This window comes from Hipposideros armiger, unplaced genomic scaffold (genome assembly GCF_001890085.2).
Source record: "Hipposideros armiger isolate ML-2016 unplaced genomic scaffold, ASM189008v1 scaffold_210, whole genome shotgun sequence".
Classification (NCBI taxonomy): domain Eukaryota; kingdom Metazoa; phylum Chordata; class Mammalia; order Chiroptera; family Hipposideridae; genus Hipposideros; species Hipposideros armiger.
In genome coordinates this window covers 1,259,958-1,277,137 of record NW_017731560.1, presented here as the reverse complement: position 1 = coordinate 1,277,137, position 17,180 = coordinate 1,259,958, and the positions used below count along the sequence as shown (strand labels likewise).

Below are 17,180 nucleotides of genomic sequence, written 5' to 3'. Positions count from 1 at the left end.
AGAGAGAGAGAGAGAGAGAGAGAGAAACCAAATTGATTATAATGAAAATCAGAATTTCTTGGTTCCGTTACTTACATGTTGAAGTCAGCAGCTCTATAGCCACCTCAATAATCCTGGAATCTTCACCCCATGAACAGAACTCTTAAGGAAAGAAAACCACCAAGTCAGAATTTTTAAAAGTCATTTGTTAGCTGCTACACCTGAATTTCCTCTATTTATACCATATGTTAGATCCCTAAACATATAAACCTACATATATTGAATAGACCCTTCATAATCAATGAATAGTTAGCATTTTCAGAACAGTGAGCTAATAACAGGAAACACATACTATAAACTTATAACCAAAATAAACAAAAGTTTAATGATAATTGAGCTATTCAAATTATTTAAGTGAATAGACAGGATGTTTTACAGATGACTAACCTTTGACTTGTAGTATTGTCTCCACCGCAGAATCTGCAGTTTTATATACATTGTTAATCCAGTATTACCCTGAAATGAATGCAACCATAAGTTTGAGCATCCACTTGATAAATTGCTGAGTTTGAGAAGTGATTTGGGGAAGAGAGGGTTGTATGGGAGATTCAGATTGAATGCACTTACTAGGGTTATATAATTACATTTTGCTTCTGTATCTCTTTTGAGTTAAAAGCTGTATTGGCTACTGCACAGAATCTTATTCGTTTAGAGACTAGAAACTCCCTGACAGATCATCTTATAGCTATTTTCTTTCCTGTTCCACATGCCAGGATGCTGCTTTGTCAAATAAAGCTATCTACAATAGACTTAATGGGGCTTACCAAATAGCTTTTCTCCCAGAAGGTTTCAATTCATTTTAATTCAAGGACTTTTGTGCATTTCTCTTCCCCTAGATCATATCGAATTTTGTTATCTTGCATCTGTAGTACTCAACTGCAGAAATCCTGCACACTGAGCCAGTAAGTGGGTCCTCGATTTTTCTCCAAATCAGCTACATGTTTTAGTTATCGCTTGGTTCCAATTAAAAGCTTAAGCAACTAGATCACAAGGTCGATGTTTTTTCTTTCTCTCCATGCTACCAAATTTGAATTCCTGGAGCCTATAGCATGTTTCTGATGAAATTTTACTTCCCAGAAAAAGTCAAAGAGTCAAATTAGCCTAGCAGTCTTGGCTACCTTTCCTTGACGTGCCACAAAATTTATATTCTTGAAGATACTCTGTAGTAGCCAGCCCATATTTTTGATGCATCACTGGAAATGCTCTTGCCATAGAAAAAAGGACTTCCGTTTTCAAAGCAATATGTTGAAGGAGAATAACATCAAAGTAAATCATGACAGCATGAAACTATTTCATTCTGTTGTTAGCCATGATGGAAAGTACATGTACCTAGTAAACATGAGAATAGCTGTTCCCTTTCAGCATCTGTCTTCTACCTTGTTCACTTAAACTAGCGGTTCTCAGACTTGGTATACATAAGAATCATTGGATTACCTTAAAATTTGGATTTCTGGACTGCAGAGTCTGATTCAGTAGGCCTGTAATGGGGTTTGGGAATCTGCATTTTACCAGGCATTCTGAATGATTAGGTGCCAGTGGTCTAGGGAACACATTTGGAAAACACTAACTTAGCCTAATTCCCTTTCATTTGTCTAGCCAAGTTTTCTCTTCCCTTGGTATCTAATCTCCTTCCTTCTCTCCCCCTACCTCCCATTATTCCCACTTTAGGAATTTAATCAATTAATTAACAAGCACTGTGTCCTATAATCTGATGTAAATAGAGATGTACTGTATGTAAATCCACATAAAATATAAGAAATGCCAGTTGTTAACCTGGAAGGTACTGATTAGAATGCAACAAAAGCAAGAGATTATTATAGTGGGCCAGAGTAGTTACAGTCAGTGAAAATTGATCAGGGCCTTGAAAGATGAACAGGTTTGGATGACAGGAGGGAAGCATCTTGATGCAGACAGGGAAAAGGAGAAGGAGAAGAGCTCAAAGAGGGAAATAAGGATGATGTGTATGGGGGATAAAATATTGAGTGGGTAAGATGGGTCCAGATTATGGGGACCACGAATGACAAGCTTAGATTTAGCATAGTATGCAATATGGCACTATAAGTGATGGCACTAATATGATAAAGGCAACATGAATTATATATTTTAGGAGATAATTTTTTGAAGAGAGACTAAAAGGGACTTTTATAGGACTTGAGATACAAAATTATGAAGGTTGGAACAAGATTGAAGGAAACAGGAACTGAGGAAGAAATGGTAAAAGAAAAGGAGGCAACAGAGATTAAAGATGCTAGGAGTCATTTGGGGGAAATAAATGAAAGGCCTTGGTAGCAGAGTGGATATAGATGATGAAGGAAAAGAAACAACACAGCACGAGTCTAGGTTTTCTAGTCTGGGAGATTGGAGGGTTCTTGGTTATATTGGTTTGCTAGGACTGCTATAACAAAGTACCACAAGTTGAGTGTCCTAACAGAAATTTATTGTCTCACAGTTAGTTCTGGATGCTAGAAGTCTGAGATCAAGGTGTCAACAGGGTTGGTCCTTTCTGAGGGCTGTGAGGGAGAACCTGTTCCATGCCTCTCTCCTAGCTTCTGGTGGTTTGCTAGCAATATTTGGTATGCCTTGGCTGCAGATGAATCACCCCAACCTCTGCCTTCATGTTCACATGGCATTCTCCCTGTATGTATGTCTGCCCTTGTGTCCAATTTCCCTCTTTCTATTTCTTTGTTTTTCTCCTTTTGTTTTTTAGCTGAGCCATCCTGCCACCTATTGGCAGTTCAGTGGCTGCTCAGCTCGGGTCGGGATTCGAACCGCTGTTGCTCAGAGCTCAAACTCTTGAGCGAGCTCTTAACCAACTGAGCCACTTGGCTGGCCCCAATTTCCCTCTTTCTGTAAGAACATCAGCCATGTAAATCTAGAAGCCCACCATAATGACCTCATTTTAACTTGATTACTTCTGTAAAGATCCTATTTCCAAATAAAGTCACATTCCTTGGGCTGCAACATATCTTTCTTTGGAGGGGAAGGGGAACGGGGAACAAATGGAACTCATTTGTAGAATACAATGACATCAACTTTAAATCTGATTATTAGGAAATAAATATAAAGGGTTTGTATACAAATCAGGGTTGAAGAAAGTAGAAGGAGTAGAAGAGAGTAGAACAGAGGTGTTAGCTGAAGCCCAGAGAGCATAAATAAGTGAGTGTGTGTGAAAGACAAGTGAGAAAGAAGAGCAAAGGGCTGAATACAGAACTTGGGAGGCTACCCCTAGTAAGGAAAAAGGTAAGGAAGAGGAGTTTTCAGAAGAGGTAGAAAAAGAGCAGTCTGAGAGGCTCGAAGACAACTAGAAAAGCATAGGATTATAGAGCCCTCAAGAAGAATGTATAGAAGTAGGGGATAATCAGCATTATCAAACATTATTTTTTTAAAAATAATTGATGATAGAGGTAGTATCCAGAACATATGACGTTAGGGAGAGAAAGTGGACCAAGACCACAAGTCAGGAAATTGGGCACTGAGCAAAAACAAATACAGGCATTATAAATGGTGACTAGAATTGGTAACAAAGTTAAAATTAAATTGTTATGTGTTGTTCAATAGACGAGAAGGAGAGTGTGAGGCTGAAGATGCATGCGAATGAAAGAGTACTTATGAGTAATTATGGAAGTCGAACCCAAGAGAAGAAGAATGGGAAGTGATCCAAGATCCGGTAGAGTTTGCTTTAGAGATGGAGAACCCTCTTCCTATGAGATAAGAAAGATGAGGCTAAAAGTATACATGCAGCCCACGCTTCTCCATGTAGCCAGAGATTGGTCATCCATTGATTAGAGAAATGATTTAGAAATAAGACCATGAGGAGAAAGGAGCATATCTGGGATACATGCTATGGGAGGACTTGTATGGAAGTACGGAAGGAAAAAACCAGTGAGAGGTGAGAGACCCATCAGCAGGGACCAACATGAGTCTATTTGGACCAGGAATGCCAGTTTTGCAACTTCCTATAAGGGTCCTCTGCAGCCCAGGATAAGGAGCAGAGAAAGTTGAGTGAAGCGACCATAAGTTAAGGATTGGCATGATAAGCCTGGCCAAAGGATTTCAGGATGGTGAAGGAATATAGGGTACTTAGGAATTTGCATGGGAATCTGTTTAGCCAGGAAGCAGTTAATGGACTGGGTGAAGTTCGCCACTCTGAAATGTTACAAGTTCCAGAAAGAAAAGAGAACTGAGTCTCAAGGTAATGAGGGGTGGTGAAATAACTCACAAATAAAGATACTGTGCTTGACAGTGGAGTTTAGAGATCTCAGAGAAGAAACAATGAGGTCCCAGGTGCATCCGTGCTGGTGGAAGCCTTACTGAAGTAATGACCTGCACAGGCAAGAAAAGCAAAGCATCTGTGAGGTCAGGGAACTCACTTGAGATTTTGCCTAAACTGTCCTGCAACCACTCCCAATTGACTTGTGCTGGAATCATCTCCCTCTCTTTCTTCTCACTCTTTTGTTCTTTTTTGGCAATTTCTTTTGTGAATCACTCCAGCTCAAACTTTTAATGAACCTTGAGATAAATGTTGCACATTTTCCCTTCTATAATCTGGAAATTTTTCTTTAGCATCTTCCTTCTAAAATTTGGTAACATTTTTTTTAGCATCTCTTATAATGTGGCTTTTAAGGGTGGCCAACTCCCTGGATTTACTTCCATTATTTTTTTTTGTTTCCTTTGTACCATTAAAGAAACCCAGGGATTAATTTTTTAATGGCACAAAATCTTTTTAGATCTTTTATTACAGAAAAACATGTCTGGGGTTTTGCTCTGAGTGGCACCTTTAAAAGGAGTTCATAGCTGCCTTCATACTTTCATATTGCCATGATGAACTGGCAGCCTTCAGATCTGAGGCTCAATCCCCATAAAGAGAAACATTTTTCCCACATAGGAAATAGTCAAAAAGGAGAAGCTGAGAACTAATGATGTCGGTATATGAATAACTACTCTGTACTATGCTCTTTAGTATCAGGACTGATGGATTCACCTACGCAAACATATTATTAAAAGGTGATATTGAACTTTTCAATGTTCTGGCAATGTACAAAGAACTCCACCTTCAGAAATGGGCCCAATTAATATTAGGTCTGTAAAAGTAAAGTCTTGGTGTCCTCATTAAAATGACAAAAACCCTCATTATAGAGAGTAGAAAATACATTTTGTAAGAGAGGTTCCCTAGTAGCATCATAGGAGATCACATTTTCTTTTGCTTAGTGACAGGTTCAAACTGAGGACATTATTATCTGCTCCTACTCGGCTGCAGGTATCCATCTCTGCTCATCAGCATGCCCTTGCCCCCAGGGGGGAAGCAGCCTCCCCTCCTCATTTTCTCAGAGAGAAAATAGTTTCATATTTAAACTAGAGAATATGCCTCTAACCATTCTCCTAGATTTCTGGCCTTTTCCATTCCATGTTTCTCCACATGACTTGTAGAACGTGAGCATAATTACTGGCCTGCTGTGCAAGAAGAAACAAAAGGAGGAAGATGAAATACCACTATTTTGTATTGAGCCATGTGGCTTGCCAGAGGACAAACATGCAAACCAAAGCAGAAATAAATAACTGTCCATCTACAGCACTCACTTGATGTACAGAATAACCTCTATGCTAGTCAGCCAATCTTCAGCTTGAGATGCTATCCTTAGTACTGACACAGCAAGCAAATAAAATATTTCTTCCCCTCTTTGGCAAATAGTTAATGTCCCTTTTTACATATACTTTCCTATATACAGTCATCTTCACTTTTAGCATCTTCTTTTGGTGTTGTGATTGTTAGGAACATGCCTGTCTGATGACAAGCATCTCAGTCGCTGGGAGAAGTGTCAAGGATCGCTATTATATTATTTGGAGTGCTGGGAATCCAAGTCTCTGTCTAACAGCTTCTCTTCAAAGGTACAAAATCTGTATGATTACAGCAGGAATTAAAATCAGTAATAAAACCAAACAAAAAAATGAATGTGTCATACCAAATGTCTTTTGTAATTTTTTAAACAAAAATATAAGGTTTAAAACTGCCATATGAAGATAATTGCATGACCATACACAGAAAACAAATGTGGACACTGACAACATTTTCTGGTAGTCTCAACACTACCAGAAAATATTTCTTATTAGCACCCTTTCTATTACATTGGCATTCTCTGCTTTGGATAGACAATCTGATCATATCAGCCTACATCAGTACCTGATTGTTTTAGAAAAACCCTCTGGTTAAAGCATTGACGTAAACTTCCGAGCACCTCCCTAGAGGCAGATTCCTTTTAGGAATAAGGAATGTTTTGCCCTCGGAATATGGTTTTCTTCTATATATTTAATATTTTTAGGTTAAAACAAAATGGTTTTTCCCTATTTTATTGTTAGTTTCAGGTGTATGAAATGACATCGTGATTAGACATTTACATATCTCACAAAGTGATAACCCCAAGAAGTCTACTATCCATGTGACACGAAACTACGTTATGACCCAGCAATTCCACTCCTGGGTATTTATCCAAAGAAATCCAGAATGCTAATTCAAAAAGATATATGCACCCCTGTGTTTATTGCAGCTCTATTCACAATAGCCAAAATATGGAAACAACCAAAATGCCCATTAATAGACAATTAGATAAGAAAACATGGTACATTTATACAATGGAGCATTACTCTGCCATAAAAAAGAATAAAATCTTAACCATTGTAACAACATGGATCTATCTAGAGGGTATTATGCTAAATGAAATGTCAGACTGAGAGAAAGAAATGCCATATGATATCACTTATATGTGGAATCTAAAGAACAGAATAAACGAACAAACAAAACCTAAATAGACTCATAGATACAGAGAAAAAAAACCTGATGGTTGCTATATGGGAGGGGTTGGGGGGATGGGTGACAAATGTGAAGGGATTCAGAAGTACAAATTGGTACTTACAAAATAGTCACAGGGTTGTGAAATACAATGTGGGGAATATAGTCAATAATATTGTGAAAACTATATATTTACTCTTTGTAAAGCAAAACTTCTTTCCATTCATTATGTAGAGGATGAATCTTGTCTTTGAAATCCCTTTACAAAATTATTTTTCCACAATTTGTAATTAATAATTTGAAGATAGTTTTTCTTTTTTTATTAAATCTATTGGGATGACATTGGTTAGTAAAATTATATAGGTTTCAAGTGTACATTTATATAAAATATCATCTATATATTGCATTGTGTGTTCACCACCCAGAGTCAGTTCTCCTTCCATCACCATGTATTTGACCCCCTTTTCCCTCTTCTACAACTCCCATACCCTCTGGTAAGCTCTAAACTTGTTGTCTGTGTCTGTCAGTTTTTGTTTGTTTGTTTGTTTGTCTTGTTCCTTCATTGCGCTCAGTTTTATATCCAATATATAAGTGAAGTAATATAGCTCCTGACATTTTCTATCTGACTTATTTCGCTTAGCATGGTAATCTCAAGATCCATCCATTTTGTCTCAAATGGCAATATTTCATCTTTTCTTATGGTCAAATAATATTCCATTGTGGATATGTACCACATCTTCTTTATTCGATCATCTATCAGTCATCTCTCAAAGGACACTTTGGTTATTTCCATGTCTCGGCCACTGTGAGTAATGCTTCAACAACCATCAGGGTACATATATCTTTATGGATAAATGTTTACAGATTTTTGGGGGTAGATATCCAGAAGAGGGATTGCTAGGTCATACGGTAATTTTGTTTAATTTTTTGAAGATTCTCCATACTCTTTTCCATAGTGGCCACGTGCAAAAGAATGAAACTAGACTGCTATCTGTCACCGTGAACCAAAATTAACTCAGAATGGATCAGACCTAAACATAAGACCTAAAACAATAAATTGCATAGAAGAAAGCATAGGTACTAAATTTATGGACCTTGGGTTCAAAAAGGATTTTATTAATATGACCTCAAATGCAAGGGAAGTAAAAGCTAAAATAAATGAATGAGTCTGTATCAAACTAAAAAGCTTCTGCACAGCAAAAGAAACTATCAGCAAAACAAAGAGGCAGCCGACTGAATGGAAGAAGATATTTGCAATCTTGAAGATTTTTATTTCCGTTACTTTCTTTTACTTTCTTCTACCCAAAGTCCCTCCCCATAGATAGCTGACAAAAATCCACACAAAATGCCTCTTAACCTTCTTATACATTCAATATACAGATTTGTAATTTTAATCCCTTTTGATAATGTCTCCTTTCTGAGCTTTATGCTCTGTTAGGAATCAAAAAATGCATAAACTACAAATGTTTTCATTAATTTGGCATGTAAACAATAGAGACTAGTGGAATCTCGTTTTTTAACATACTCATAAATCTGGAACATGGAAGGTGCTTAATAAATGTTTGTTGAGTGAAAGAAAATCGTCTGATTAAACATTTTTGAAAAAGCTTTTGTGATTTTTGACCTTGAAAAATATGCCGTAACCATAAATTATTAAATTTAACCTAGGTTTCCCCATGTGTCTTAGTTTTTTTTAATTAATAAACTTTAATTTTTAGAGCAGGTTCAGGTTCATAATAAAATTGAACAGGAAATACAGAGTTCCCAAATACGCCACACACACACACACACACACACACACACACAGAGTTTTGCCCCCTATTGACATCCCATACCAAAAGGGTACATTTTTAAATTCAATTTATTGGAGTGACAATGGTTAGTAAAATTACATAAGTTACATTTGTTGCAACCAATGAATGCATCATTATCACCCAACATCCATAGTTTGCATTAGAGTTCATTCACTCTTGGAGTTGTGCATTCTATGTGTTTAGAGAAATATTCAAAATGTATGTATCCACCATTACAGTATCATACAGACTAGTTTCACTGCCCTAAAAATCCTTTGTGCTCTGACTATTCATCCTTCCTTTCCCCTCTAGCACCTGGAAACCATTGACCTTTTTACTGTATCCATAGTTTTACCTTTTCTGAAATGTCATATAATAGGAATCATACAGTATGTAGCCTTTCCAATTGGCTTCTTTCACTTAGTAATATGCATTCAGCTCATTTGTTTTTAGCGCTGAATAATATTCCAGTGTGTGGATGTACCACAGTTTGTTTATCCATCACCTACTAAAGAATATTGTGGCTGTTTCCAAGTTTTGGCAATTATTAATAAAGCTGCTATAAAATCCATGTGCAGGTTATTCTGGAGACATGCATTTTCAGTTTACTTGGGTAAAAACCAAGGAGCATGATTGCTGGATCCCATGGTAAGTGTATGTTCAATTTTATAAGAAACTGCCAAACTGTCTTCCAAAGTGGCTGCACCATTTTGCATTCCCACTAGCAGTGATGGATAATTCCTCCTTGCTCCACATCCTCGCCAGAACTTGGTGTTGTCCTTGTTTTGGATTTTGGCAATTTTAATAGGTGTGTAGTGATATCACATTGTTTTAATTTGCAATTCCTTCATGACATATGATTTCATATGATGATGTTTACTTGCCATTTGTGTATCTTTGATGAGGTGTCTGTTTAGGTCTAATTTTTTGACATTATCCTGTTTGATGTTCTCTGAGCTTTCTGGGTCTGTGATTTGGTATATAACATTAATTTCAGGAAATTTTCAGTCATTATTACTTCATATATATTGCTTCTGTTCCTTTCTCTTTCCCTTTTGATATTCTCATTGCATGTGTGCTACAGTATATCTTTTGTAGTTGACCCATAGTTCTTGGATATTCTGTTTGGGGTGGTTTTTTCAGTCTCTTTTCTCCTTGCATTTCAGTTTAGCCAATTTCTATTGTCATATTATCAAGCTCATAATTTTTTCCACAGCTATGTCCTGTCTATTAATAAGACTATCAAAGGTTTTTTTTTCCTTTCTGTTACAATGTCTTTTGTCCCTAGCATTTCTATTTAATTATTTCTTAGAATTTTCATTATTCTGCTTACATTATCCATCTGTTTTTGCATATTACCTACTTTTTTCCATTAAAGCCTAGCATACTCCCCATAGTTTTTTTAAATTCTGTGTCTGATAATTTCAACATTCTTGCTATACCCGACTCTGGTTCTGATCCCTGTTCAGTCTCTTCAAACTATGTTTTTTACCTTTTAGTATGCCTTGTAATTTTTTGTTGAAATCTGGACATGATGTACTAGGTGAAAGGAACTCCAGTAAATAGGACTTCAGTGGGGTGACGGTAAGGTGCAGGTGGAGGGGAAGCATTCTATAGTCCTGTGGTTATGTCTCAGTCTTTTAATGAGCCCATGCCTCTGGACTGTGAATTTCACAAGTGTTTTTCAGTTTTTTCTCCCCCCTTAGGTAGGACAGGATGACTATAGGAGGCTAGAGTTGGGCATTTCCCTTCCCCAGGTGGGTTAGGCTGTGGTAATAACCCAGCAGGTTAGGCTCTGATAAAAGTTTCTTTTGAAGGCAGGCTTTGTAAAGAAGAATAGAATGCCCTGGCTCGGGCCAGGAATCGAACCAGCGACCCTGTTGCTCAGAGCTCACACTCTTGAGCGAACTCTTAACCAACTGAGCCACTTGGCTGGCCCTTGCCCTGGCATATTTCAAAATGGTTTATTTCCCCCTCCTCCTATTGGAAGTACAAGGGGATTTTTCTCAGATATTCACTGTAAGGACCTTGTTGAGTTCCTAGAGGTAAAACTCACAAAAGTGTAGGGACCTTTTCATGACTGAATCCCCTTGGACTTTTTAACTCTCAGACTTGTCCATACTGAGCCTCCAGCAATTTGGCAATTACAGTTTAGGTTTTCTATCTTGGCATTGGTTGCTCTGAAGATTTCTACTCATGGGTTTCTGGTCTGGTAAGTTGCGATTCTCTGTATTTGCCTATCTGTCTCTCCAGCTTTGGGGGCAGCCATTTGTCCTGTTACTTCACTCCTCTGATGGCTCTAAGAGGAGTTGTTCATTTTTTTCAGTTTGCTCAGCTTTTTACTTGTTAGGATGGAGTAGTGACTTCTAAACTAGACCAAAAACTGAAGACTTATGTCTTAATGTTTACATTTACCTTTCCTCTCTTGGACCAGTCAAGGCTACATTTTTAAAACTACTGTCAATAGAATTATTGTGTGGACAGTCATTAGTTCAAGACAATGTGCCCTATATCTTATTGTTACAGGGTTCTTATCATTTGCTGCATTTCAAATAAAAGTAATGTGGAAATATCTTAATTATATTTGTGATGAAGAATATGAAACATGATGAGGACTTTCATGTGTTGGAATCCTGTGTTCATTTACAAAAGTGGACCTGTGTGCTTTTGTGTCCATCCCTTGCTGCAATGGTCAGCTCAGGCCTAAAATTTCTCATTGAGAAGCTTTTTTACACATCAATTTAAAGTACCAAGTTTTTGTGGTAATAAAGTGAAGCACACAAGAATATGGAGATATGGTTTTAGTACTTTATACTGATTGTTTAGCCTTAGTGTCACAGGCAGAGGCTTTGAAGGAAGAAAACGACAGCCTCCGTTGGCAGCTCGATGCCTATCGGAATGAAGTCGAACTGCTAAAGCAAGAGCAAGGCAAAGCCCACAGAGAAGACGACCCAAGCAAGGATCAGCAGCTGAAACTCCTGCAACAAGCCCTGCAAGGAATGCAACAGGTAAAGGCGTTTTGGTGTTCTGAGCTTTTTCAAAGGATAGCATCAGCTCCTCACCTGTAAAAGGGTCCCCTGCAAGCAAACACAATAGCAATCCTTTTATTCTTCTTGATATACTGTTCCCTGGCATAGCTGAGGGAGGGATTATGTGTTGTGGTTAATGAAATATTCTAGTTAATACAGAGATAGCAATGGATCACCAATTTTCAAAGAATGAGAACTCAGTGAAAAATACTTCATAAAACGACATTGAACATAATCTAAGTTTTATGCTTCAGAAGGTACTTTGGGATCTAGACAGGGCCTCAGAGTCCTTAATGAAGAACCTCAATTACTTAGATATGAAAAAGTGCTGGTGAATAAGTATCGAGTTTATACAATTCTGGATAATACAGCCTTTTAAAAGGAATGGCAGGAATCCTACCCTTGATTTTGGGTGGAAGCAGAGGTGATATGGGTTTTTAAGTATTAATGCTTCGGGCACATGATATCATTTTGCTTTTGTTTTGTTTTCACAATCATTTATGTAAATGAATTTACCTGCATATTATTCCAAGTATAAAAAATAAAGTAAATAAGTACATCCAACTGTAATTTCATTCAAATACAACATTATATAATAGATGCTAAATACCTAGAAGTTTCATGTAACCATCACCTCAGTGAGCCTACAATTGAAGAGATATCTTCTTTTTATTATAGTAATTCTAATTATAATAAAGGAGTAGTACTTCTGAGTAAGGGTACTATCCTCTTCTGTCTTGCCAGACTACCTGCCATTTTCCTTGCAACTTAAATTACGCAATAATTTTTAATTGTATGCCTTGGAATTATCTAGAGCAAAGCTTATTGCTGGTTGGAAGTTGTAAACAGGAAGTCTCTTCTGGCACTAAGACCCCCTATTACTAGTTCCTATTACTTCTGCTACCATTGTCTTCCTGTGTGACAAGCAATATCACATTAATATTTCACCTTTTCTACTACCAAAATGTTTAAAATAATGCTTAACTTTCTTTTACTGTCATCATGGAATTTAATTAGAACATGTAAATTATTATATCAGAGACCTTTCCACCAAAAATTGCATGTCCTTAGCTAGACTTCAAAGAATTTTGACAATGTACATTGTACTGTGTTTTTTAGTGCTTCCAATAATCTCTTGCAAGTCTTTGAAAAGCAAGACTTTGGAAACATTTTCTTCTTCTTGTTTCCTCTGTTACCTTGATTTTGAAACCATCCCACATAAGAACAATTCTGCTAATTAAATGCAATTTTAAAATGATGAACTTATTTTTATTTCATCACTTCAAAAACCTGACAATTAGGTCTCTAAATTTTAAAAAAATTAACGTCACTCATTTTTATTACATTTTATTGGAAATAGCCTTGTAAACAATGATAAAATTTCTCACATATTATCCCCAAAAATGTATAGTCTAATATGGTGACTAAGAGTATGAACTATGGTGTTGTTGATCCGACCTGAATTTAAATCCCAGCTTTGCCACTGAATAACCTTAGGCAAACCACTAAACCTCTCTAAGCCTCAGGATTATGTATCATAGGGTTATTGTGAGTCTTAAATGAGACCATGCCCATGAAACCCTTTGCACAGTGTTTGGCACGTGCTAAATCCTAACAAGTACAATAGTATTTGTAATAATTAATGATGATGAATCCAGTCCCTTGCCTACTGTTATGGAAACTAACACTTGTGAAATTTGGAGTCTTTATTACTTTCCTCACAGAAATTGAATTTGGCTTGGAAAATGGCTATTTGCAGGGATGCTTTACAACATTAAGTTCAGTTTTATGCAGCAATCAAGATATTGTCCACACAGTATTGACTGCACACTGCCATTACTCCTGACTAGAATAGGAAAGTTGAGTAATTAGGTCAGTTTCTCAGACTCTTTCTAAAATATGAACAAATACAAAGGAAGTTCATAAAAGCCAAAAAAGATAATATTAAGTGATAAGTATCTCGATTTTCCATTTAGTATTTCTGCAGGGAGAAATGACTGTGTGTGCTGGGGTAAAGTGAGGCAGGCCAGCCTAATATCTAACTTCAGCCAAGGCTTTTAAATGAAGTGTGACTCCTTAAGACTTGATTGTCTTTGGTCTTTCTTGTAGCATCTACTCAAAGTCCAAGAGGAATACAAAAGGAAAGAAGCTGAACTTGAGAAAATCAAAGATGACAAGATACAGGTGGAAAAAATGTTGGAAAACCTTAAGGAAAAGGTATATGAGTCCTAAGTGAACCTTGTCCTTTGCCCGTGCTCCACTGTCAGTGACAATGAAAATGCTGTGGAAGTTACTGCAATAGGAATCAATGTGGAATGCTTGGCTGATTGGGGATTAAAAGCCCCATCTCCAGGGTAATTCTTGACTCAATGACTCTGCTTTTAAGTGTGAGTCCTTGGCATTTCTAAGCGTACTAGGGAGTGTACTTTTCAGTGAAAAAAGGTCAGAACGTCCCTAAAATTCCTCACTCTTCCCACTTGGAGAAGACCTAAGTGTACACCTCATCCCAGCTTCATCTTGTCAAGCAAATAACAACATAGAAAACCCACATAACAGAGCACCTTTAATTAAGCATTTCATTAAAGGAAGAAACACAAGTGCAACTAGAACATTGACATTTCTTTGCAGACACTCCATCTAATGTAATAATGAGCAGCTGTAGGTGAAATAGCCAAAACCAAAATGGGGGAAACCATGGAAAGCAAACAAGGAGACACAGTATTCTAAATCTAGATGATAGAAACCCGGAAGGCAAGATGGGATTTTCCCTAATAAGAACCACCATTGAGGACCTCTAAGAAAGTCTGTTAACATCTGGGTGGATTAATGTATGACAACTATGAATGGGATACCCAGTCTATTTAATAAAGTATGTGAAGTCTACTGATGGTGTCTCCATCTTACCTCTCTAATTCCCTTTATGCCTGAACATTCATCTGAAGTTATCCTCTGAAAAGGGAGGCCCATTGACCACAACTGCCAGATTTTAATGTCTCAGAAAGAAGAGGAGATTAGGATCTTAGATCAAGAGCCAGCAATCAACAATGCTACAGTTCCACAAGAGCTCATGCTCTTTGTCTTCTGTCCTCAGCTCAGGAGCATGCAATGCATACAGGCACTGGGTGTGTTTGCCAGCGTAGTGACTTACTCCAGAGTGCCATTAGGAAATGGCAACAATGGTGTAGTTGAAATGAATGATTGAAAGTGTTTTCTTCTCGAGACCATTTGGAATATGCTTTTAATTATTTCACTTCATGAAACCAACTCACTTTCCAGTTTTGTGGATGCTATTAAAGACACAAGCACAATCCCAGAGAAATTCATTTATCAAGCTTTTAACTGAAAAGTGTGAAAGCTGCTCTATTTACCAGCACTTTCCTCATACTACCAGAGATTCTAAAATGTACCAGAGCTCCTACATAGATGTTCTGCTTCTTCTATACAATGGAGTGTGTGCTCAGAAGACTATAGATAGACTAGGGATTGTGCTGATGACTATACTTAGAATCCTCTTTCAGATTGACATAAAAAATTGACTGAAGGAAATTTTTATTTTTTTATTTATAAATTTATTGGGGTGATGTTGGTTAGTAAAATTATATAGGTTTCAAGTTATATAGTTTACATTTCTATAATATATAATCTATATATTGCATTGTGGGTTCACTACCCAAAGTCAATTCTCCTTCCATCATCATATACTTGACCCCCTTTCTCTCTTCTACCACCCCCTTTCCTTAAGCTCTGGTAACCACTAAACTGTTCTGTGTCTATGAGTTGTTTTTTTTTGTTCTATGTTTGTCTTGTTCCTCTGTTGTTTTCAGTTTTATATCCCACATATCAGTGAAGTAATATGGTTCTCAACTATTTGTCTGACTTATTTTGCTTAGCAAGATAATATCAAGATCCATCCATGTTGTTGCAAATGGCAATATTTCATCTTTCTTATGGCAAAGTAATATTCCATTGTATACATGTACCACATATTCTTTACCCACTCATCTATTGAAAGACACTTTGGTTGTTTCCATGTCTTGGCCACCATGAATAATGCTGCAATGAAATAGGGGTACATATATCTTTACAGATAAACATTTTCAGATTTTTGGGGTAGATACCCAGAAGTGGGATTGCTGGATTGCATGGTAATTCTATTTTTAATTCTTTCAGGAACCTCCATACTGTTTTCCATACTGACTGTACCAATTTACATTCCTACCACCAGTTGTGTAAGGGTTCCTTTTTCTCCACAGCCTCTCCAACACTTGTTATTACTTGTCTTGCTGAGGATAGCCATTCTAACAGGTGTGAGGTGGTATCTTGTTTTGGTTTAGATTTGAATTTCCCTGATAACTAGTGAAGTTGAGCATTTTTTCATGTATCTGTTGGCCATTTGTATGTCTTCATGGGTGATGTGTATGTTCAGGTCCACTGCCCATTTTTTAATTGGATTGCTTGTTTTTATGTTGTTGTGTTGTATGAGTTCTTTATGTATTTTGGAAATTAGCCCCTTATAGGAGACATTGTTTGCAAATATTTTCTCCCATTCGTTTGGTTGCTTCTTTGTTTTGTTGATGGTTTCTTATGCTGTGCAGGAGCTTTTTAGTTGGATATAATCCCTTCATTTATTTTTTTTTTATTTTTTTAAAATAAAGTTTATTGGGGTGACGATTATTAGTAAAGTTACATATGTTGCAGGTGTACAATTCTTATAATACATCATCCATATATCACATTGTGTGTTCACCACCCAAAGTCAGTTCTCCTTCCATCACCATATATTTAATCCCTTTTACCCTCATTTACTACCCTCCTCTCCCCTTACCCTCTGGTAACCACCAAACTATTGTCTGTGTCTATGAGTTTTTGTTTATTTATTTGTCTTGTTCCTTTGTTGTTTTCAGTTTTATATACCACGTACCAGTGAAATCATATGGTTCTCGACTTTTCTGTTTGACTTATTTTACTTAGCATAATAATCTTAAGATCCATCCATGTTGTCACAAATGGCACTATTTCATCTTTTCTTATGGCAGAACAGTATCCCATTGTGTATATATACCACATCCCCTTTATTCAATCATCTATGGAAGGACACTGTGGTTGTTTCCATGTCTTGGCCACCATAAAAAAAGCTGCAGTGAACATCAGAGCACATATGTCTTTACGGATAAAGTTTTCAGATTTTTGGGGTAGATACCCAGGAGAGGGAATGCTGGTTCATATGGTAATTCTATTCTTAATTTTTTGAGGGATCTCCATACTGATTTCCATTCCCACCAACAGTGTATAAGGGTTCCTTTCTCTCCACAGCCTCCCCAACACTTGTTTTTATATGTCATGTTGATGATAGCCACTGTAACAGGTGTGAGGTGATATCTCATTGCGGTTTTGATTTGTGTTTCCCTAATAGCTAGTGAAGCTGAACATTTTTTCATATGTCTTTGGCTGTTTGTATGTCTTCTTGGGAGAACTTTCTGTTCATGCCTTCTTCCCCTTTTTAAATTGGATTGTTTGTCTTTTCGTTGTTGAGTT

General features: G+C 37.0%; 1 protein-coding gene across 4 annotated transcripts in view; it reads left to right on the top strand.

The window, feature by feature from the left end:
- Nucleotides 1–17,180, top strand: part of ENOX2 (ecto-NOX disulfide-thiol exchanger 2) — a 329,605-nt gene that overhangs the window by 279,487 nt on the left and 32,938 nt on the right. For all 4 annotated transcript variants that reach the window (XM_019653896.1, XM_019653900.1, XM_019653899.1 and 1 more), the window contains 2 exons: nucleotides 11,443–11,624; nucleotides 13,755–13,862. In XM_019653896.1, coding sequence (XP_019509441.1) covers nucleotides 11,443–11,624; nucleotides 13,755–13,862 — 290 coding nt within the window. The remainder of the gene's footprint in view (nucleotides 1–11,442; nucleotides 11,625–13,754; nucleotides 13,863–17,180) is intronic.